We start from the raw sequence: 22,776 nt of genomic DNA, 5'->3' as shown, positions 1-22,776 counted from the left end.
ACACTTCATGCAATCCCCTCTTTTTAACATGTACTTTTAAAAGGCCCGACTGTAAGACACTGTGTGCCAGGGGGAAACTTAACCATTGGCGGGAGGTTAAATGTGGAAACATGACCTGCCCGTCTGATATCTGTGTTTTTTTGTGGGAACGCAGCAACCCAAATAAGGAGATTGGCTGCGAGTGCAGAGTAAGTGAGTGGAAAAGTGCAGTCAGGCCGTTTGGTTTGATAGGGTGGAGTGTGTGTCGAGGAGAGTGATAGTCGGGGAGTCAGGATGGAGTGAAAGCAGAGTGGTGATTGGAGGGATGAAAGGAGCCAAGGATGTGTTCTGAGCTTCTGCAGGACACAGCATGAGAAGGAGGAGGAGGAAGAGGAGGAGAAGAGGTCGATCAGAGACAGGAGGCAGGTTCTGCTGCAGCCTAAATAACTACCCTTATAGGGTCACGCTCTCCATCTCTTTTCACTGCTCTCTCTGTCTCCGTCCTCCTCTCTCTCCCTTTTCTGTCTCTTTCTTTTTCACTGTTTCCCCGCAGCTCTGTTGGACTGCAGCTCTCTCTGTGCTGCAGGACTCAGCCACCTGCATCTCGCCGCAACTGGACATAAAGCTTTTCAAGGTGCTTTTACCACATCTCAGAGGGGAACTGCACTGATCCGCCACCATGGAGGCCATCAAGAAGAAGATGCAGATGCTGAAACTGGACAAGGAGAACGCCATTGACCGGGCGGAGCAGGCAGAGACGGACAAGAAGGCGGCGGAGGACAAATGCAAACAGGTGGGAAAGACGCAGACGGGTCAGAAGTGATGCCAGCATAAAGTATAAACAAGCCCACTAGATTGATGATGATACTCATGGTCATCGTTTGAAAAACACAAATGTGACACAAAAAAACTCATCTGAATGAACAAATTAAAAATAATAAAAATGCCAAAAAACTGAAAATATCCGCAACCTTTACTTTAAAGGTTTTTCTCTTTATATCCAGATTTTGTTATTGATATCATATGAAACACACCTTTAGGGAAGCAGTTCAAAAATACTTTTAGAGCAGTAAGTTTGCTTATCACGCTCATTTTGATTCCTCTCTTTCCACATACCTTATCATCTTATCACTTAAAATTTTATTCTGTTTCCTTCTGCTTTGACTCAGAGTCAAACAAGTTGAAAGCTCACAGATGATACTTTCCTTTTAGTTGCTTTAATTAAAAAATAAGGTAAATAAGGCACGCCAAAATGATAAACTAAACTTTTGGTCCTGCACACGCACCGATATGGCTTTTTCATGGTATGAAATCGTTTAACATAAACAAAGTCACCAATAAAAACTAAACAAGCCAAATTTGGAAAATGTGAGTTTGTATTAATGCTGTTTACGGCAAAAAAAGGAGAAGTCATCACAGAGCTTCAGCTTTGATATGCGTCATTTCTGGTGCTGAGACCACCCAGGAACTGGACCTGTTTTCTAAGGAGGATAAAGTGGTGAAAGAGAATTAATGGAGTCTTTTACTGAGTGGATGCCATTATATGCAGGCAAATGTAAAGTGTATACACACAATAAGACACATTAGACATTTGTATCCAGACATCTGTTATCACTGATAACAGCTGTATTTTTGGCACCAGGAGAGTACTTTATGGGCTCTGAGGGTAACACTGATTAGGACAAACACTTAACCTTCTGTGTGTGTGTGTGTGTGGGGAGACAGATAGGTGTCATAAAGGTTCGTATTGAGAGAGACTGATAGCGTACATTTAAATAATACCAAATATCATAAGTACGATTAGACTGTCAAATCAGCCTCAGCTGTTTCATCAGTAACTTTTAAAACTTTGGCTGTGCTGGGTGCAACACTCATCTACTAAAAAATACAAATGAATAGAAAGTTCAGACAAAGTTGCTGATCAGTGCAGTCAGCGATGGCCACAGCAAGCAGCGCACAACAGAAGTAATTTTATTTGTCCTGTTGCAGCTGGAGGATGAGCTGCTGGACCTCCAGAAGAAGCTGAAGCAGACAGAAGATGAACTGGACAAATTCTCTGAGGGCCTGAAAGATGCCCAGGAAAAACTGGAACTGTCTGAGAAAAAAGCTGCAGATGTGAGTAAAGGGCCACACACTCATACATACCGACAGGGGGGTCAAAAAGGTTGGGCTTTTTTATTTTTTTTACTTTTTTTTAGTTATTTCTATCAGATATGCCATGTCAGACCTTCTCTCAGGCATATAAAGTCAGTTTTATCACTGTTTCCATTCAATTCATTGTCATATCAGTTGTAGACGTGAACTGACCCACTTCCATCAGAGTTGTGGTCAAGCCTAAAAATCACAAAAAATATGTTCAAAGAACTTCTTATCATGTTGTCTCATTGCTGCATGGAGTTTGGGACATTTCAAACGCTTTTAATACACACAATAATGACGTTTTCCTGCTATCACATCGCACACCAACAACTTAACAAAAAATAATGTCCTCTCCTGTTCAGCCTCCGCTCTTAAACTCACTGCAATATCACAAAAGTTTATGATAGATAATAAACAGACCATAACTTACATAACTTATGATCGCTCTGCCATAAAATGTTTTCAAAGACCTACAAAAATGAACAATATATATCTGCACATTGACCATGGCACAAGTTAACTGCAATGCCAACATTGCAGAGTTGCTGCTTTTTAGTGCAATCCTCCTCCTAAACAGTAGGTGTCACAACAGAGAAAATGGTGCCACACAACAGGACTGGCACTAGAAGAAGCTGTGCAGAAAGTACGTTCTTCGGGCACCAGCATAATTGCGACTTTCAGTTTCTCATTGCTGTCATTTGCAAGGTCATAAACGGCAGATATAAACTTCACATCAGAGTTTTTATGATGAGCGTCGTTGAAGGGACACGGCGTGACTGCCCAACCCTAAGGGTCAGTTCAAATACTGAATCTTCAACATGAGTTTAAATATTGACTCAAGGCTTGTGCTCTTGTCATCAATAACTTGCTTTGTGACACACACAAACTCACACTCACACACACACATACACACACTCCACACACACACACATTAAGACCTATTATTCCACAGGTGGACTGTCTGAGTCTGCTCCAGCTGTGGCTTTACTTTGATCCACTTCAGAGACTGTTACATTCCTGTGCAGCCGCTCCTGAAAGATGAGCACATGGTTAAACTGTAATCCATTTAGCCAAACACACACACACACACACACACACACGTCTTTCAGAGCAGCACACTGTTTTGGAGGTAGTCGCTGCCACACATTAGATTTCATTTTATAATCCTGACATTCAGTGTGTCCCTCCCCAATGATTTCTTTATGTTTCAGTGTTTGGATGGTGTGACAATAACAACATCATGACCATAATTTAAAGCAGTTATTTTACATTTTATTGTTTATTGTAACAAACGTGTCAGGGAAGAAGGAACATTTCAGAAAGCTCAGTATACATTGAGACTTTTTTTTTACAAAAACAGCATCAGCTATGTTGATTCAATATTATACAACAGCCAAACTGTTATAAAAAACATTTATCTTGTATATTTATTTGATTAGTTTAAGGATATTTTTGCTTTTGATATGACTTTTGTGCTATTTTCTGGAAGGTTAGGAGTTCCTGCTGAATAGTGCTCTGCAGGTATAGTGTAATATAAAAAATCACAACAGGCCATTTTTAAAAAAGCACTAAAATCTAATTATTATTTCCATTTTACAGGATTATTTCTTAATCCTGTAATAATTAGGTACATGCGTTTCCCACAGAGCCATTTAATCTCTAAAGGTTTGGGACTTGTCTCTAAAACCTGAAGGCACAGTTTTTTATTAGTAATATTTTCAAGCTTGTTTTCATCAGAATCTGTCCTGATTCAAGTGGATGTCAGGAATCTCATCTTTTATTTGAACTGAGAGAACATTTTTGTCCAAACAAACAATTTGGTAAAGCAAGCAGAACATTAAGTCAGACAGTTCTGTAGTTAATCAGCGTTATATGAGGGGGAAAAACGTGTCATATTTTAGATTGCAGGCATCACCGCAAACCACGGCGCAGGATTTCTGTCAGATCCTCTGGCATTTAACAGTGCGTGTGTGTACAAGAGTGTGTTTGATGGCTTGTGACAGTGTTTGTGTGTGAAATGCAAAGCGAGGAAGTCAAAACTAATCAAAGTCCAGAGGAATCTATTAGGTTCAAGATAAATGCCCACACCAGTTCATCAACAAAATTACATTTTAACAACAACAACAACAACAACAGATAAGAATCCAGCAAATCATTCCTAAAGTATAACAGAGCAAATTGAAGAGTCAAGACAAAAACAAAACTTTTCAGTGTTTCACCAAGATGTTTCTTTGTTTGAATCTTATAGAGGATATCCCAAGGAAATGCAGCTCAGGACTTTGTACACACAAAGGAAGTTCTTGCCATGCAGACACACAGTTGGAGTCTGACACACGCCGGATTATCTTAAATAAACTCTGAAAACAGTCCTGAGAAGCCTCGCGGATAGAAAGTAGGTCAAGTGGGCCCCGGGAAAACAGTCTTGCGAAGGTTTTGGGTTGTACTTGAATAGGTGTCGCTTCCACTCTTGGGCAACTCGAAGTCAAAAGATAGACCAAACAATCCAAGTTTTGAAAAAAAAAAGGGATGCTAACTTGGATTTTTTCGATGAACCACTCCAGCTCCATAAATTTCCCTCCACATGTCACTTATTAGAGGCAGCAGTCAAGTCATTACACTTCCACACACACAGAACTGATAAGAAAACCCAGAGGCTACCAGGGTATTTAATCAATGAACAAGGAGTTATGTTTTATAAGGTGGGATGAAACCAGTGATGCTGATATTTAGGTCATCTCTGTTTATTGTTAGCTCAAGCTAACCAGACCAGAGCTTTCCACAGCATGAGCAGCTTGCAGAGATCTGAAGGTGGGACCGCTCAGTCGACTCACAGCAGCAACAGTTACATTTTTCCAGGGAAAGCTGCTCTGTGGTGGCCATCCGTGTGGAGAAAGCCGAGAGCAGGCATGGGAACTCTGGTATGTGAGGAATGCAGCTAAGGCAAACAGAAAGTCCCACACTCCTGTGTCTAATGAAATCAATGCTTCCAGCTTTTCCGGTGCAAGGGGCAAATCAGGGAGTGGGGCTCAATCAGCACACGAGGCTGACTGTGAGAGGTTTTCCTCGTGCTGCAAACATCGGGTCTGAATTTGGAGATGATGAGGGTAAACACAGACAGGGTCCGCAAGTAAAAACACGAAGAATGGAGCATAAATCTGATTTACACCCATACAATGAATGTCCCTGGCATGCAGACAGGTGAGAAAAGACGCTGGTTTGCCTTCTCCTTCATAACAGACACATGGTTACTGAAAAGTAGAAAACTTTATAATTCATACTTAGCTAAAGATTTACAAAGACCAGAAATTTGAACAGTTTCATTTAATCCTAATTGTTGAATAATGAGTCATTTTTTTGACTCAACTGTAAAAGACTTACTTGAACTGACATTTATTGATAGATTTAGACTGCTGTGATCTTGATTTTAACATTTATGTGAACTATTTGGAGGTAGGTGAGCTTTAAATTGGTGCTGTTTAACATAAACAATATAACAGTTCTGCAGATTAAGTCTTCTGGGTTGAAAAAGTAGTATGAGGCAGGATAAACTGAGTGAGGTTGTCATAAGAAAAAATGCTTTGTAAGCGTTTGCATGTCCCTTTGTTTTTACGATGCATTGACAGCGTTGAGTTTTTTTAAAAAGCAGCTGAAGACATTTTTATTGGGATGAGCGTTTAGTTTGAGGAGGGGTCTGCAACTTTTACAACTGAAACAGCCATTTTTATCATCTCTTGTACTAAATATCATCTACTTCAGCCTTAAAATTAAGACAAAAGCTAAAACTATTAAGTTTTATCCATCAGGTTGTTTGCCATTTATCTCTTAAATGTTTCCAAAGGGGCAAGATCTTTACTTACTTCAAGTCCATATTTCTGTTTTTCTCTTTATTATAAGAATAACTTGCAATATGTTAGCACATCATATTTTGATGCCTTAAAATCTGTCATCTCCAATAAATGCACAGAACTCCTTCCTGCTTCAGAAAGTTAAACAACATTTGTAGTAAAAACATGAGTCACATTCAGCTACTTGTGAGACTGAAAAGATGGGAGTGCTATTGAAGATATTTGGACTGGAAGACTATAAAAAAGTACGATTTTATGTTGTCAGGTTAGATGTAAATATTACTCAGGTTCATGCTGTTTTTTGGTCAGAGTTACAAGTAGTTTTTTTGTAATTTTATAGTATTTCTTGCATCTTTTACGCTCATAAACTGTTTGGATTAGTTATGTGAATAAACTTTACTTTCTTTAACTTGTTAAAAGTAACTTTTTAATCAGATATGGATTGGCAGAGATTTTTAACAGACAAAAGTAGTAACATTATGCATTTAAAGTCACTCAAAACGTGACTTTTCTTTCCCTTCCCGGTCACGTCAGGCGCAGGGATCAGCTTTTTTTTTACGCACGGCCTCATTTAGGCCCCGCCCCGTGACGTCACCGGCGCGTTAATCTCCCCCTCTCCGGTTCTCTCCGGCGCTCTCGGCTCTTCCTCGCCGCACACACCGCCTCTGCTCCTCCTCAAACCCCGGACCAAACCTGCTTCGTGCATTCCTGAGGACAATTATCTGATCTGCCCATGAACCTCTCATTCCTACAGAGCAGAAGAACCCTTTGGAGTTCACCTGGACACTCTCACTCCTCCTTTATTTAACTTTTTTCCTTTGTTTGGCTGGACTTAAACTATCCTTTTTTTATTTACATTCCGATTTTTCATTTTTGTCTAAGGACGTACGTCGAGTATTTTTTTTATTTCTCTGTAAAGCAGCTATAAGTGTAGTTTTTTTCTTTCTTAATTATAACACTGAGTTAACCAAGTGAGTAGGAAGCGGTAGTTTGCACAACCCAGAAATAGTCTTAATAGTATATTTTTTTGTAGTCTTAAGTAGCCAAACAGTGAACAATGGCCGGTATGAACTCTCTGGATGCTGTGAAGAGAAAGATTCAGACTTTGCAGCTGCAGGCCGACGAAGCAGAGGACCGGGCTCAGGTCCTACAGAGAGAGCTGGACAGTGAACGGGAGCTCCGAGAGAAAGTGAGACAACCTCTCTGTAGTTTTTCTGTCTTTTTTTTTTCTTTCAGAGCCTTTTACTCGCTTTTTTTTATTTCTTCCTGTGTGTTGCCAGAGACCGGGCTGTAAAACGTCTCATTAGCTCATGTCATTGATTCATTCGCGGGCGTGATTGTGCCACAATGCAAGGCGTTGGTCTCTAATGGAAAAAAAAAAAAAAAAAGTTAGGATTCCTTCATGTCGGTGCGCATGCGCGGTGGCGTCTCAGCTACAGGCCGCTCGAAAACTTGAGTGGAGCGAAAGACCACGTAGACAGCACTGTGAAGTTTAATTCATCACTTTTACTCTTCAGATCCTCAATGTTTTATGCAAATTCTGTTTGTACTAACACTATGGCGACTTTAGCAGCTTATTAGTCAAAGCTGAACAAGTTTAAGGACCAACTTTAGAGAGAATTTCACTTTAATGCTGTGATCATCAGGCTTTGCCACCCCTGCAGATAGTATAAAATATCTATACTGTGTGTTAATATAAGCCTTCTTGTCTAATAGGAATTCACAGTGGCAGTTTGAGAAATTTCACCTGGTTGGCTCATTGGGCATCTAGCTTTCTCATCCTAAATAGGTCATTAAATGACATTTGACTTCTGAAGCTGTGAAGGGTGGTTTCGTATGAGCTGTTGGTTCAGCCGTACACCGGCGCAAATGAATATCAGTAACACCCATATCTTTCACCGCTTTCTTGTGTTTACATTTCAACACTTGTGTTATCAGCCGTAGTTGCGTAACCCGGGCCGAAATTGACAGCGTGCCATTGTCGAAAGCCCACAAATGAGCGGCTTCTCAGGCCAGAAGTCCCCAACGTGCCACCTGCCTGCCTTTTGGCTCTGGCCTCATCAGTTTTACGATTTAACCCAGAAGCTGCAGGTAAAAAGGGAGCACGGCTTGGCAACGGCCCCCGGCCTGCTTTATGGAGCTGGTTAAATTACAGGACGAGTACGAAGACTGAAGGAGAGTGGGAGGGGAAGGTGTGGCTGTGAAGCTGTGGCTTCTGGGTTGATGAAAGGAGCAGGTCTGCTGTCAGACTTACCCCCCCCCNNTCTGTTACACCACCTTTCAGCACACCTTTTTTAATTTGATAACTGGGCGTTTGCCTAGCTTGTGAGTAATCGTTCTCATACAGACATACTGACACAACTAAGGATTACGTCATGATCTGAACCCCTTACATTTGCTAACTTATCTCGTGTGTTTATAAGAAAACAAATCTTAAAGGATTTTATCTGTCAAGGGCATAAAATCGGAACAAAATCCCAAACTTGGTTTGTCGCGGAGAAGCAGTTTTAAGACTTTGCACATTTCCCTTCTGTGCGCTTCTGTGGCCATGTTGGTCTGGTTCCACATGTGAGTAATTACGACAACTTGGAGCCATTCCTTTGCACAAAAACACCCTTGGCACAGAGAGATCAAAACAGGAACCTTGCTGAGTCCGGTGAATGTGAAAATGTGGAGGCATTAGGGGAATGCTGGCCACATCTGTCGCTTAAAAAAAACTCAAAGCAATTGCTCGGTGGTGTTTCTCGTGGAGTTTCGGTGCTGCTCGGCACCACTTGTCAGATCGCGGAGATGATGATCTAGTCTTTGTTTGACGTGTTTATTTGCAGCCATTACTCTCAATGAGCTGTTGGGTTTTCACAGCTGTCACACTGAGTCAGGCCAACGATAATCATTTGTGCTCTCTTTGAGCCCGCCAGGAGCCTGGTTGAACCAGATTTGCGGCTTTTTATAATGTGGAACTTTCACTTGATGCTTTTAAATAGTCAAACAGTGATAAACTGCAAGACCAAACAAAAAAAAACAACAAAGAGCTCAATTATCAAAATGTAGGTCCTCTTTGTACATGAAGTTTCAGCTGCTTTGCTCAGCGTTTTTGGTGTCATCTCCATGGCGACGGTTTGTGTTTAGCTCCACAGCGTGCTGGAGCGCAGTTTTTGTGACAGTCACGTCTAATTGTAAGATCTGAGTGAAAGAGGAAGTGTGACTCAAACCCTTAACTGAGGTGCTCCCCGTCCTGACCGCCCCTCCCAGGATGTCGTCTGGCGACTCTGGTCCAGCACTTCCTGTGCTTCTACTCTGAACACTTCCTGTCCCTGAGCTCCAGCCCCGATCAACAGGAAGATTGGTGTGTGTGGTGTAGTTAGCTAATGTCCATCCCAGATGGTCGTGTTCGACTTGAGTGGACGCTTGTAAGCAAGAGAGTTACTAACTTCAAATGATCTGTCTAAATGGCTTTTTATATATAAACATAATATTCGTATTATAATCGAAAAGCAGTTGTTCAGTTCAGGTTAAAAGAAAAAAAAAAACTGGTGGTGAAGCGTTCCTGAGTTGCTTCATACTCTTTGAAGTAGTGTGTTCAATTTAATCATGAGAACAAACCAAACAGACGATATGAAATACCAGCCAAGCTCACATCAAACATGAGCATCTCCGATGGAGTCTACGCTTATCTCTGCTTGGTGAAAACACACACCAGCGTTTTGTAGATTAACAGCACTTTCAAAAATTCCTCAACCCTCGAGTTCTTGGTCTGATTGTGTCTGTGGCGCTGCAGTGGAAACTGATGTTTTGAGGAGTAATCTTTGCTTAAATCTGGCACATGCTACACACCTTCATGACTTTCTCCTTTTGTTTCAGCAGAATGGACCAACATACTGCACCCTGGGCAAATAGCCACCTAATTTTTTTTTTTTGGAGTAATCCGTCTGCACGCATTCCTCAGCTGCAGTTTCTGGCCTCTTGTGTCCGTGCGGCGATTAGTCACACAACCAGGTTAACCACAAAAACGGCTTTTCTTTAAAGCAGGAGGCTCGGCTGCTAATGGAAGTTCCCAGTGAAACGGGATTAAAAAATCTTCAATTTTTTGGGGAAATTTCAGTGACTCAGAGCCTCCTCACATTTAACTAAAAGGAAACATATTATTATTATTATTTAATTGTGATTATCATTAGTGCAACATCCTTCAAATCATTAGTTGTCTCAAGTCCACTACAGCATTTTGTCCGTTTGCTGCTTTGACTGGACCTGTGGGTTTTCTGCAGATTCTATAACCAGTTCTTGCTGAGTTTTTGGGAAAAAAAAAACCCAGTTACTTCCTGATTTCAGTGTTTTCTTTGGACCTGCTCACTGAGAATAGCACAAGTTTCCAAATATAACGACCACATGTTGATGCTTACTGGCGGTCACTGCCATTCTGGGGGAACACCCCCCCCATGTTTGCGGCGTAGCTAATTATGCAAGCTAAGGTTGTGGGTTCTCATTCAAATGCGGACAAGAATAAAGTTGTATATATAGGGCGAGTAAAGCTACATTTGCTGTAAAGTCTTTAAGATGTAAAGAGTGTGAATAATGGGTTTGCGTAGAGCCGGCTTACAAGGCTGCAAAACATCTCAGCCTTAACGTCTCTGTACAGTGTTATCAGTATGTTTTAAGGGTTCTTTAAATGTAGTTTATAAATGTGTTGCGCTGTGCCTCTGATCAGAAATAGACATCGGATTATTATCCCTTCCCTCAGTACTGTTTTATGGGAGCAAATTACATTTAGCCTTAGGAGAGTTCTCCTTGTAATTCTTGTCTGGTTGCTTAATGATTTTTTTTTTTTTTTGCATATTATAATTCATGCACCTGTCTTTGCATGCCATATATTTATGGGAAGAGATTGCATGCCTTTTGTCTCTGGCACACATTCACATGGAGCGTAGCAACATTAGAGTCAGGAATAACTTCTCCTGAACCCCAGCAGCATTGTGCCGCTCATTAACCCACTGCCCTGGAATCAGCCCGTAATTGGATTCCTCTTTCATTTGTCCTTGATCTGGTCTTTAATGTATGTAATACACTCAGGTATTTCTGAAGTCACTCTGAACAGAACTGTGCTGTGTCGCAAAGGAAAAAATGCACAAGAATTAATAAAGATTAGGCGTATTTTTGGGGCTTCAAAAATGTCTAAGTCATCCTGATTCTCCCATCGTTGCTCCAAAGTGGTTTTAATTGTCCTGTTTTGTTTAAAACTGAATGTAGCCTGAAGACGTTGATTTAAATGTTCATATTCAGCCTAGAGTTTATCAAAAGTAGGTTAATTCATCAAGCCCTTACCTCAACCAGCTGTCCTAATTATTTTTGGGGTTTATAAATGGAGTCGGCACCATCAGAAGATGATTAAACAAGTAATTTGCAATTATACAAAATGTTTACCATTGTTTAGCATACGAGTTCCTCTTCCCTCCCTTTACAAGGTCCTGGGGGCATCTTGTTAGAAGAATAGAACCTGATTAGTTCAGTGTTTATGGCGTTCTTTATGAAGCACTGCGCATGTACAGAATGGTGATCAAGAAGCCTCGTGGGGCGTTCTCAGCGAGCTGTAAAGCAAAAAGTAAGATTCCCATGTCATCTCGTGCCTCTCGTGAGCTCCTAGAGATGCTTCCCTGCACCCAAATATTTTTAACTGTGAGCTCATCTTTAGCAGGAAAGGCTCATGTGAGCATCCTTCGCAGAAACGGACCCGATTAAATTGTGTGCTCATCCAGAACATCCCAGATGTTCATGCGTGTGAAAATCATTATAAATACCACTTTTACCACAGTCAGTTATTCTACTTAGTCATTTTTTAATATGCCAGAAAGATCAGATGATTGAATTCTACTTTAAAAAGTACATAGGGCAGCATTCACTTACATGATGTCATTTCAGCATTTCATAAACTACATTTTATGTTGACATAAAAACGCTATTGCAAGATAAATTTGACGTCACATTCATTCCAAATCTCATATTTCATTATTGTTATTGTTGTTGGTGTTTATATCTTTTTGTCTGGTGTCAGACCAGTAAAGAAGTGGCACCAGTTTAGAAGTAGTTTTCCTGGCCACGAGTTGATCAGTATTATCATTTAACTCTATTTCTTTTCCCAAAATGTTTAACTAGCTCCGACAAGAATGACTGTGACAGCTAAACATCCTTTATCAGGGCACTAAAAGCTCCAGAAGGAAATGTTAAGCAGGTAGAACTGGTGTTACATATTAAGCCATGATAATACCAGAGCAGCGTTCACGTCCTCGGCTATCTTTCCCTTTGTGTGTGTGTGTGTGTGTGTATACACGTCTGTCACAATCTTAACTCCACCACAAACATTCTCCATAGTTTTTTGCCTTATAAGGCAGCGTGTGTGTGTGTCCCAGGCGGTCAGAGAATGCAAAGTGGGTGCTAAAGGAAGAGGCAAGGCCAGAGACAAGGAGAGACTATTGGCTTTGAAAGAAAAAAACAAAACAATCAAAGGGCGGAAATGAAAGGATGTGGGGCAGCTAACTTCCTGTCACCTTTTTTCTTTCTTTTTTTTTTCTTTTAAGATCCTCATTTGTAGTGTGTCATTCATTGGGTTGAATGTCAAACAGATACAAAAGCTCAGTCCTTTCGAGGTGGCAGAAAAGCCGGTTCCTACTACAGCCATTTTTTTTTTTTCGGTTGTTCATCGATCTTAGAGGCATGGCAGCTTGTACTGTAAACTGAACACAAGCATGTCTCTGTGCATGAGGGGGGGGATACCCCCATCATAATTGTGAGTCTGATGACAGATAAGATACCAGTGAGTTTAGACATGCCATAATCACAGTGGTATTAGCAGATTTTTGTCTGTGTTTTTATTTTTTCACGAAGCAGGAATTGAGCCGGTGAGTGTGTTTGTTAGAGAGGAGCAGGAATTGGCAGAATGACAGCGTCTGTTTTCAGAGCTGCGGCGTGTTTTTAATGTGGCTGCGTGGCTGACCTGAAGCGCATGAATAGCCTGTTTGTTTGTGCGCGGACCGTATTCTTCCCAGCACATTGCCTTATTCAGGACGCAGAAAGTGACATTATCTGTTATTTCAGGCTCCACTTGAATCCCCCTGCAACATTTTTCACCAGCCAGATGTGGTGTCGACAGATGCTGACCTGTGTGAGCAGCGGGCTGATGAGAATTCAAGATGTTCTGAAAGATTTATTGGCCTTTCATTTAAAAAAAAATTCATTCAGTATTGGGCTAGGTTTTCCTCTGTCATGCTGACTGTTGTAAGACACGTTAATGATAGTCTGACAGACATTTCCTGCCTCGTATCAGTGGCCTCCCCTGGCACTTTTGGATGTAGAAACGGGGGAATGAGGGGGGTAAAAATATCTGTGGAAACACTGACCGATTTGACAACAGTCGGTTAAAATGGAGACAAGATGAAGAAAAACGTATAAAATGATCGCCAGCTGCCAACAAGCAGGAAACCATGCTTTCATTTCCTGAAATATGAATTTGACAGAGGTCTGGATTGGTATAAATGCCTATTTATTCTCAGCTCAGACTACTTCTTCACTGTGATCTCAGCTCTTCTCTGTGGTTTCTTTCTTCCTCATTGCTAGCCTTTTTTTTTTCTTCAGTGCCACCAAAGGCCTTGCAGAATGACTCACCGACCTGCAAACTGAATGGCACCTCGACTGTTGAACTGACTTCTGGACTTATGACAAGCGAATGAGTCACTGACCTACTAAATACTGCCCTGTAACTCTGCCCAGAGGAATCTCTACAAAATAACCACCTGTTTGTTGTTTAGTTTTTCCTTTTAGGGAAGAGGTCTAAACCTTTGTGATTACTGTAGGTTTTAATAAACAGTTCAGCATTGGAACAGTTGAATAAATATAGTTCTTTCGTTAAATGGCCGCTTCTGCCAACAATAGCCAGGATCAGGAAGAGCTCCAGCTTTTATTTTGTGTGTCCAAAGCTAAAATGTAAGGCACAAAGAGACTAGTTTGTGTTAGGCTGGTACCTAGTTTGAATGTGGCTCCCTGGCAGATAATGGTTTGATAAACCTTGTTTTTGTTGTCTGTTTGCTTTCTTCTTCCTCTCCCAGCTTGTGTTTACTAAGGCCAGATGAGGAAAAGAAATCAACAGTCTTCTCTGCCTGCTTGGTTGACTTTTGCGTTCTTCACCACCAGAAATGGACTTTTGTGCAAGCTTTTCATTCAGATGGAGCGTTCTGCAGTCTTCAGATGTTTCTATCAGGTGCATTATTATGGGAGGTCCTATATTCATCTACTATTGATTTGTGAAACAAGAGCAAGCAGAATGGATTACCACAGCTCAGTTGCAGTCTGTTTGAACTCAGACAGTTTAGTGACGAATGATTAAAATGACTTCATGATAAGGCGGAGGATTTCCCTGTTGTCAGAGCAGCGCGGTTATGCTCCTGTGGTCATATTTGAATATTCTTAACAGAAGATTTCTGAAGAAGGCCCATTTTTAGGCCTTAGACTACGCGTTTGTGCCGTTCTGCACATCCCCGCAGGCTTGGGAACGTTATTTCTGCTGTGCGAAATAATCATTAGAAAATACAAAAATGTGCTAAATACGCTCTGTTTAAAATAACAAAGCAATAAAACTTAAATTTAGTTTTTGGGCACCTTTTTAAATAAGCATATCAAAACAAAACAAAGAGTGATGAGACTGTTTTGCAGATTGTCTCCTCTGTTTAAAAGACAAGTGGTTTGGTTAATCCTAACCCACCAAATGCGTTCAGGTTAACCTTAACCCACCCGATGCGGATTTGAGTGACCTTTTTATTTTTCATGTTTTTAATAAATAATTGCAAATAGCTTTGCAAAGCACACATATGACTTGTAACATGTGAATTCAAACTGTAGTGGGTGAAGTCATCAAAAAGGAGGTACAGGACCTAAATCCTCTTCTCTCCCTTCAATTTACTCCTCCAGTTTTCTCACTTCTCTTGTTGTTTCATAGTAGGGAGTGGAGTGAATGAGCGGATGTTTAATGGAGAACCTGATGACTAAAGGTCTGTTCTTCCTCTCCATTTTACTCCTCAGGCAGAGGGTGATGTAGCAGCTCTTAACCGTAGGATCCAGCTGGTGGAGGAGGAGTTGGACCGAGCCCAGGAGAGACTGGCCACGGCGCTGCAGAAGCTTGAGGAGGCCGAGAAAGCTGCAGATGAGAGCGAGAGGTCTGTTATTTTTAGCTTGGTTTTGTCGCTCTCAAACAACTGCCTATGTCTTTTTTTCCTTTTTTAAAAAAAATACTCTGTCCTCCTCCCTCTCTGCTTCCTGTCCGATCAGAGGGATGAAGGTGATTGAGAACAGAGCAATGAAGGATGAGGAGAAGATGGAGATCCAGGAGATGCAGTTGAAGGAGGCCAAACACATTGCAGAAGAAGCCGACCGTAAATATGAAGAGGTAAGGCTTCGACAGCAGGACCTGCATCTGGCCCACTCTGATGTGGTCCGAGTCTAAAAAAACTTGCTGTTTTCTGTCCCAGGTGGCTCGTAAGCTGGTGATCTTGGAGGGAGAGCTGGAGAGAGCTGAGGAGAGGGCCGAGGTTTCTGAAGGGTAAAAAGCCATAGAACACACTTAAAAACACACAGATGATCTAACGTCCTGCTTTCCAACTAAAGCCTCATTTCTTTTTCTTTGCGCAGTAAAGCCAGTGACCTGGAGGAGGAGCTGAAAAATGTGACCAACAACCTGAAGTCCTTAGAAGCCCAGGCTGAGAAGGTGAGGGTGATATCCATGGCAACAACAGAAACAAATTAACATGTCAACTACTGTTCTTAGAGAGAAATCAAGTTTGGCCAGAACTGAAATTGGCACCTCTGTGACAGTGCGTCCCTGTTTTAAAATCCTAACAGTATGATTTAACACTCATAAACTCACGTAAACAACTTGAATATAAACGGTGATGTCTGCAGTGAGCTCCAGGTCTGGCACCCTGCACATAGTCATCTTCACTTCCATGTATCCTGTAATTTGGGCTGCTCTCGTGGCTCAGTGGACAGTAATTTTGGTAAACTGTCCTCAGAGGGGATAAAACATCAATAAAGTGCTGCTTTATACTAGTTCCATTATGTCTGTGTATCATTATGCTATTATGCTCGGCCTATTACATGATCACAAATTTTCCTTTGGGGTTTGGATGAAAACAGGTGAAGCGGTGAACTCCTTTGATATGCAGCTGTTTAGATCAATATTTGCTGTGTGTTAACGATTATCCACTGAGCCTGTGACACTGAGGTTAGTTAAGGTGTGTCACTGTGTGAACTGCAGAAACCTGGACTATGTTCTTAGTCTCTGTCGAAGTTTTACCCAAGCTCAGACATGCAATGCAACAGCATGCCAGGTTAAACACCTGACCACTTTTCTGTTTTTTGCAAAAGACCGGTGCGTTTTTGATTTTGTATTCAGCCAGACATGTCTCGGATGTCATCACAGCCCAACTTGTTCCCAGAACAGACAACCGCCTTTCTGCCAGTTTCATGCCTTTCACGCATTACATCGCCGTGTTCGGTCATTACCTTTTTAAGATAATCTTCTTGCTGTGTGCACCTCCAAGTGAAAGCAAGTAAAAACATGTTTGTGTTTCTGCCACTGATGATGTGTCTGTCAACAGTACTCAGAAAAAGAGGACAAGTATGAGGAAGAGATCAAAGTTCTGACTGACAAACTGAAGGAGGTGAGCGTATACTTGATCATTTCTATAAGCAATTTAAACAGCTGAAATAAAAAATGCTTTTTCTTATTAGCTTAATTTTTTGAATGTGAACCCATCAGGTGGCTCTTTTCTTTTTAACTGCATGGGGTTAGCAAGAGAGTTTTGATAGCCTTTCCAGTGATGCATGCTGGGATAATTGGTTTGGACTCGCTGACTTCTATGTGTCTGAACTTCATCCAGGCTGAAACCCGAGCGGAGTTTGCAGAGAGAACAGTGGCCAAACTGGAAAAATCTATCGACGACCTGGAAGGTATGAGACCAGTAGCATTCTTGTGTTGTCGTTCGTCTTTCTTTTTATTTTATTTTTTTACAAAACAGTGAAAAATGTTCGTTCTGCTTCACCCAATCATCTGCACATCAGGACGCATTCACCGTTAGTCAGTTCGATGTGTTGCTTTGTACGTTTTAATCCTCACAAGCTTTTGTAGTGGACAGAATCTTACTGAGAGACCCTCGAGTGCTCCATGTCAGCCACACTGCACCGAGGACAGAACATGCAGAGATGTTTTGTAGGTCAGCATCATTTAGTCGATGAACCACAAGGATCTGACTTTATAGAGTTATTGGAGCAGCTTTATGAGACACTGAAATCAGGCGTAGGTTTGGTCACTTAGCAAAAAGATTGGTGATCCTAATTAAACATCATTCACTAATTCAAGCGTTTCTGCATCTTTTAAAAGCCTGACTCATTTTCTGTTTTTTTTTCTTTATCTTCCCTCTGCTCCTTTCTGCCTCCATCTGTCTCCCTCATTGCTGCTTGTGGCTTGTTTGTGTCGCTGCCGTCTCTGCCGCTACTCGCTGTCGACCTCTGACCTCCAGATGAGTTGTATGCGCAGAAACTGAAGTACAAGGCCATTAGTGAGGAGCTGGACCATGCCCTCAATGACATGACATCTCTTTAGACATCTTCTGCTGCTGCTGACTCTCACCTTTCTCTTCTGTGCCTCTGTGTTGCTCAGATTTATCTCTGCAATCATATGTGCCTTTTGCTTATCTTGCCTTGCAAAAATATACTTGATTAAAATCTCTTTTGTTTCCTACTTTGCAGCATCTGTCTCTGTTCTTGATGTTATATGTAATGGCATAGAAAAACCTCAGCAAAGTTTAGGATTTAGACTTTATTTTGTAATGAAAGATCCAATTTCGTCAGTTAAAAAAGGTGAGCATTTTTATATTCATGATGGTTTTACTAACTGTGACCCTTTAAGAGTCTTTACTAAAACCTGACTTTTTGATCAAAACGTTAACAAAAGGTTGTCAAAGTTTGGACATCTAACTTAAACAAACATATTCTGGCTTTAAACGTTATAAACTCAGTGTTTAATTTTCAAGTGCTGAAATATATTTAAATTTAAATACCACATTACCTACAAAACAATTTTAGTTGCATGTTGTGTGTTTTAATCCAGCCAATAAACCTTCTACACTTCAACAATGAAGCTGACCAAATTGCATAAAATAGTGCAGAATACATAGAAGTATTGTGCTGAAATGGTTAGGTCACAGCTTTAGGTCTTTCCCATATTTAACTGGTGTTTTAAAAGTGAGTCAGATTAAATAAAAGTCCAACACAAAAATGAGGAACTGAAATCGCTTCAGTCTGTATCCAGTCAACACTGGAAGCTCATAATATAACATACAAAAAAAGGTCATCTTTTCTAAGATGTTACTCTTGTGTGCAGAGTGTACAGTTTATAATAAATCTGTCTTCCTGAGCCTGTAGAGGTGTTGAAAGCTGTGTCTAACACTTTTACACTCCAGAAAGCACTGGTCCCTCTCTTTTATGGTGTTTCAGTTACTTTTGTAGTTTCACTTTCTCTTCTTGACCACTTCCACGACAGTCCACAGAAACGTACAGTTTATTTGTAACTGTTCGGTTTTTCCAAATTTCCCGAGTTGGAAAGTTAGTTTGAGTTAAAGGCAGCAAAGACGGCGAGCGGTTCAGCTGCGCTTCGCCCCACGTGGACAAAGTTTGACACCAATCACAGCCTCTCTGATGAAAGCCTTCACTGCGGTCTTCAGTCACTGGATTTAAGCCAAGTCCTGTATTAGAAAAACTCTTAAAAAGCAACCAGAATGCAGGACGTTCTCCTTGCTGTGCAGTCGCACACAACGCAGGATGCCTGGTCACCTCAATGTAAACCAGGGCTTTTCAACTGGTGTCCCGGGGGCCACATCTGGCCCGCAGAGCCAATGAGCTCATTTAAAATAAAACTAGATTTTAAATCGTAAATTAAATTAAGGTAATGACAATAATTGCAGGATGTCCGGCCCCTGAGCTGTTGGCTTTGAGTAACTGTGGCCCCATGAGCAATTTAGTTGTACAGCCTTGATCTAAAGGATTTACAAACTCCTCTACAGCATATCACAAAACTTATTATTATTGTGTTCTAACAGTCATCTAACCATCATTAGTTTATGCATGAAAGGCACTGTGGTGGTAAATTGTTTTGCATGTGGCACAGCTTAACCAAAGCGCTTATGCAAAACATCAGCCCAGTCAAGCAGTCCTCTCTAAACAGTTTTTTATTTTTCCAAGGGATGCTTTAAGGAGATTAAACTCGGTATGATATGAGCAGTTTTATTAGCTGGTGGTTGAGAGTTCACCATGTGGCGTTCTTCTTGTTCTCTCCAGAGAAATTATCACATGCCAAAGAGGAGAATCTGGGCATGCACCAAGCCCTGGACGAGACCATGCGGGAACTGAACAGCTTATAAACCCGCGCTCGGAGAGAGGAAGAGGAGAGGATGAGCCCGTCGTTAACATTCCACCAAACATTCGACTCCATTCCGTGTTTCGAGCTGCAAAATCTTTACTCCCCACATAAAAAGGGGGGGGGGGGATTAACTTAATGCTTGTCCCTTGGTGTTGTTTTGTTTTTTTTCTTTTGAAAGACAGAAAAATTATTTTGAATCCATTGCTTTTTTTTTCTCTTCACTTGTAATTGCATAAAGTACTTCCAGAACTAATTTTTAATCAAGTATTCAGAAATAATTGGCAATAAATTTACCCGAAGAAGCCTCATATTTGATCCCAGTTCACTGAAACTGACTTAATTTGACATTTTCCGTGCACGTGTTATTTCTCTGATCATGCACAGGTTACAGGATGCAATGGGTTTCACTCAGGCTGCGTTAGTGCAGCTCTGATATTCCAGTTTATGGTGATATGAAGTTACTCAACTTTTTTTTTTCTCCCCTTTATATGTTCTCTTTTTAAATCCTTGAGGGAATTTTCGCTTGTTTCAGCTCCTAAATTCGTTCGGGTTTAAACAGCACGGTGGCCTGATTGAAAGATTTCAGTCAAAAATACACTATTAAGGCACATGCTGCTCATTTACTTTATACCTTTTTACACTTGAACAGCTTTTAATGCCTCTTCAGCCCAACTTTGACCAACGTGAGGCTGCCGTGTTGAATATCGACAGTGCATGGAACTTTTGTGAGGAGCCCAGTTTGTTCTCTCTTTTCTTCAGTTTGACAAGACCACTAACTGTATTCTTGCCAACAACATGCCAAAATATAGCCAAGATTTGCCATAATGTAGACAATATTTACCAAATTAGCTGTAATACATGAGCGAGCTTCACCCCAAACCACTGGAGGCTCCATCACAATCATGGATACTTATTGTATATAGAAGAAATCTAGGTATGTGATAAAGTTGTATTTCTTGGATTTTTTTTTTTATTTTATTTTCCCATTTACACGTTTTATTTTTCCAGGGGAAATCTCAAAACCAAAGAACACATGACAAATTGTTTTCTTTGTTTTGTTTTTATTGTTCAATGTTGCGTTGTGGTCCCCGCATCACGTCAGGACCTCGGAGGCTGCCTCACATTTGATTGAGACCCTTCTGTTTAAAATAGTTCATTCAGCACCCCCCCTCACCCTCCCCTTCATGTCCACACAATAAATGTTTTACAGAAGTCCTGGTTCACTTGACTTATTTTTTTCTTTCACAGGAGTGGAGAAGGAGGTGGTGTTTTTTGACGTCAGCCTTGATTTTCATACAATTCAGCGAGAACCTTTAGGTCTGAGTGGGGCGAAGACCAACGTGGACTGATGCCTTCTTAAAACAGCTGATCTTACAAACGTTGTGGCAGTTCAGCAGGAATGGTATACTGTTGGTTGCTCTTTTAGCTGTTGCCTTCTTCTGGGGTTGCCACAGCGAGCAAACCCACATGAAAGATTTAGCAATTGTTTTACGCTCAATGCTTTTCCTGCTGCAACCTGGACTTGAACCTGCAGCATCAGGATTACAGGACTGCAGCACCGAGCGACCGCAGCACTAGAAATGTTAAGATGCCACTACAAATAATTTGAAGACGGCAGAAGTCCATGTTGCTCTTGGTCCAACTCTGGCTAGCCATTAGCTCATCAATATGATTATAATTAAACTTTATTAAACTGAGCTCATTCAAAGAGCTGTCTGAAACAGGTAAGAGATTATTTGATCAAAACTTTTTTACAGAACTGTACTTTAAAAGATCAAAACCATTTGGTATTTAATTGAATGAGTCTTTTGCTATATATTTTTTTTAAATCCACATGCAGATTAAATTTAGCAAGAGCAAGCCTTGATAATATTTTTTTTCCCATTAAGGATTTGCAAACTAGAACAGCTCAGATCCTTTCGGTCTTAGTCCGTTCTACTGCATCCATCCTGCTGATAATTAGGCTTAATTGCAGCTCAAGAGCATTTCCTCCTGAAAGCACAGCCTGTGTGGACGAGGAAAAAAAAATAAAATTAGTGTCTTATTGAATGCACAACATGAAGCTATGTCTCTGTGACTTTGCCCCACCTGCTGTTAGTTTGCATTTGCCCCCTCGTGGCCTGCAGAGGACCGTAGAGCAGCCTGGACAAGACACCACTGTGTGTGCATGGCTGAAGATGGTGGTGATCCTGTAGCAGCCTGCAGTGTTGGTAAAGACACAAGAATATTAGGAATCAGAGTGACGACTTGTTGTGCATGATAGGCTCACGTGTAATGGCTACCTAGGCATTTGACATCCATGAAGTAGGAGTTGGGGCTCTGCACCAGCCTCCTCTTCTTGTGTCTCCTCACCTCCTCAGCTAAACTGGGGTGCATCAAATCTTTAGCCAGCTGCAAATGAGAGCAGAGGATTCCTTAAGGTTTTTATTGTTTGACTGTTCTGAATTTACTGAAAGGCTTCTGGCTTCAAGATCACAGTTGTACCACTGTGTGTTGTGTATTACTGCCCCCTAGAGTCTGATAAAAGAATTACTCAAACAAACATGTCCAGACAAGTTCAGCTTCTCATCAAACCTACAGACACTGAAATAACTACATAATACATACAATAGATGGAAAAAAAAATCCACTGTTTAATATCTTCATGCAAAAAGAAAAAAACATTTATTTTCTTCTGGCATTAAATTGCATTTCATTGCATATCTACATTTTAAAAGACAATTTAAGCAGGTTTCTGTGAGAGTCTGTACAAATCTTAACATACAAACCCACAAAAAAAAAAAATACATTTTTACTTACAGGCATGTTTTCTCAGATCACCTGGGGTTTTCTGTCCAATACAAATAAGAATGTGAAATCACAGTTTGAGTCCACCAGCAGATTTACTTCTCCTTTCTGGTCTGATGAGTCTGGATGTTCTGGAGGAGGAGGCTGAACAGGCAGGTATTTCTGTTCAGGGGAGGAGCAGCTGATCCATGTTAAATATTAAACTCATAAAATACAAAACTGACCAAGGGGTAAAAACTACAACCCCTAATCCGGAAAAGTTGGGGCGATGTGTAAAATGTAAATTACAAAAATGTAATGACATGCAAATCTAATTAAACCGTATTTTATTGACAATGGAACAAAAGTGAACACATCAAATGTTTAAACTGAGAAATTGTATTTTTTCTTTTTAGGAAAAAGGTCATTTTGAATTTTATCGCGCCAACATATCTTTAAAAAGATGGGTCGAGACTGTGAAGCTTGTCTTCTTTTAACAACATTTATGAACTAAGGAGAGCAGCTGCTGGTGGTTTTGGAGGAAAATGTCCCATTCTTGTCTGATTCTAGCTGTTCGACAGTCCCGGCTCC

The 22,776-nt window shown here is 40.9% G+C and overlaps 2 protein-coding genes across 7 annotated transcripts; one reads left to right on the top strand and one right to left on the bottom strand.

The window, feature by feature from the left end:
- The first annotated feature begins 453 nt into the window (after positions 1 to 453).
- On the top strand, positions 454 to 20,631 carry tpm4a (tropomyosin 4a). 6 transcript variants are annotated; one of them, XM_017407224.2, is made up of 9 exons: positions 454 to 772; positions 1,969 to 2,094; positions 15,027 to 15,160; positions 15,273 to 15,390; positions 15,473 to 15,543; positions 15,633 to 15,708; positions 16,601 to 16,663; positions 16,883 to 16,952; positions 17,522 to 17,742. In XM_017407224.2, the coding sequence occupies exons 1-9, from the start codon at positions 659 to 661 to the stop codon at positions 17,602 to 17,604; spliced, it is 855 nt and encodes a 284-aa protein (XP_017262713.1). In that variant the 5' UTR covers positions 454 to 658; the 3' UTR covers positions 17,605 to 17,742. The 6 variants fall into 6 exon arrangements, with proteins under 6 accessions (XP_017262713.1, XP_017262712.1, XP_024859707.1 ...); XM_017407223.2 differs by lacking the exon at positions 17,522 to 17,742 and adding an exon at positions 19,338 to 20,631 and having other exon boundaries at positions 460 to 772; XM_025003939.2 differs by lacking the exons at positions 454 to 772; positions 1,969 to 2,094; positions 17,522 to 17,742 and adding exons at positions 5,281 to 5,316; positions 19,338 to 20,631.
- On the bottom strand, positions 19,982 to 22,356 carry LOC108230749 (40S ribosomal protein S27-like). The gene is made up of 4 exons (XM_017407227.3): positions 22,219 to 22,356; positions 21,702 to 21,810; positions 21,508 to 21,618; positions 19,982 to 21,424 (listed from the first exon to the last, which is right to left on the bottom strand). The coding sequence occupies exons 1-4, from the start codon at positions 22,222 to 22,224 to the stop codon at positions 21,396 to 21,398; spliced, it is 255 nt and encodes an 84-aa protein (XP_017262716.1). The 5' UTR covers positions 22,225 to 22,356; the 3' UTR covers positions 19,982 to 21,395.
- Between the last annotated feature and the right edge of the window lie 420 nt (positions 22,357 to 22,776).

Source organism: Kryptolebias marmoratus, linkage group LG24, assembly GCF_001649575.2.
Source record: "Kryptolebias marmoratus isolate JLee-2015 linkage group LG24, ASM164957v2, whole genome shotgun sequence".
Classification (NCBI taxonomy): domain Eukaryota; kingdom Metazoa; phylum Chordata; class Actinopteri; order Cyprinodontiformes; family Rivulidae; genus Kryptolebias; species Kryptolebias marmoratus.
Note: the sequence above shows the minus strand (reverse complement) of the source record. Positions and strands in the feature narration are given on the sequence as shown.

Coding starts and splice junctions, on each gene's coding strand:
- tpm4a (XM_017407223.2), top strand. CDS start 659: ATGGAGGCCATCAAGAAGAAGATGCAGATGCTGAAACTGGACAAGGAG. Junction 15,391..15,472: donor CCGACCGTAAATATGAAGAG/GTAAGGCTTCGA, acceptor TTTCTGTCCCAG/GTGGCTCGTAAGCTGGTGAT. Junction 16,953..19,337: donor ATCTATCGACGACCTGGAAG/GTATGAGACCAG, acceptor TGTTCTCTCCAG/AGAAATTATCACATGCCAAA.
- LOC108230749 (XM_017407227.3), bottom strand. Junction 21,619..21,701: donor CATGGATGTCAAATGCCTAG/GTAGCCATTACA, acceptor CCAACACTGCAG/GCTGCTACAGGATCACCACC. Junction 21,425..21,507: donor CAAATGCAAACTAACAGCAG/GTGGGGCAAAGT, acceptor TCGTCCACACAG/GCTGTGCTTTCAGGAGGAAA.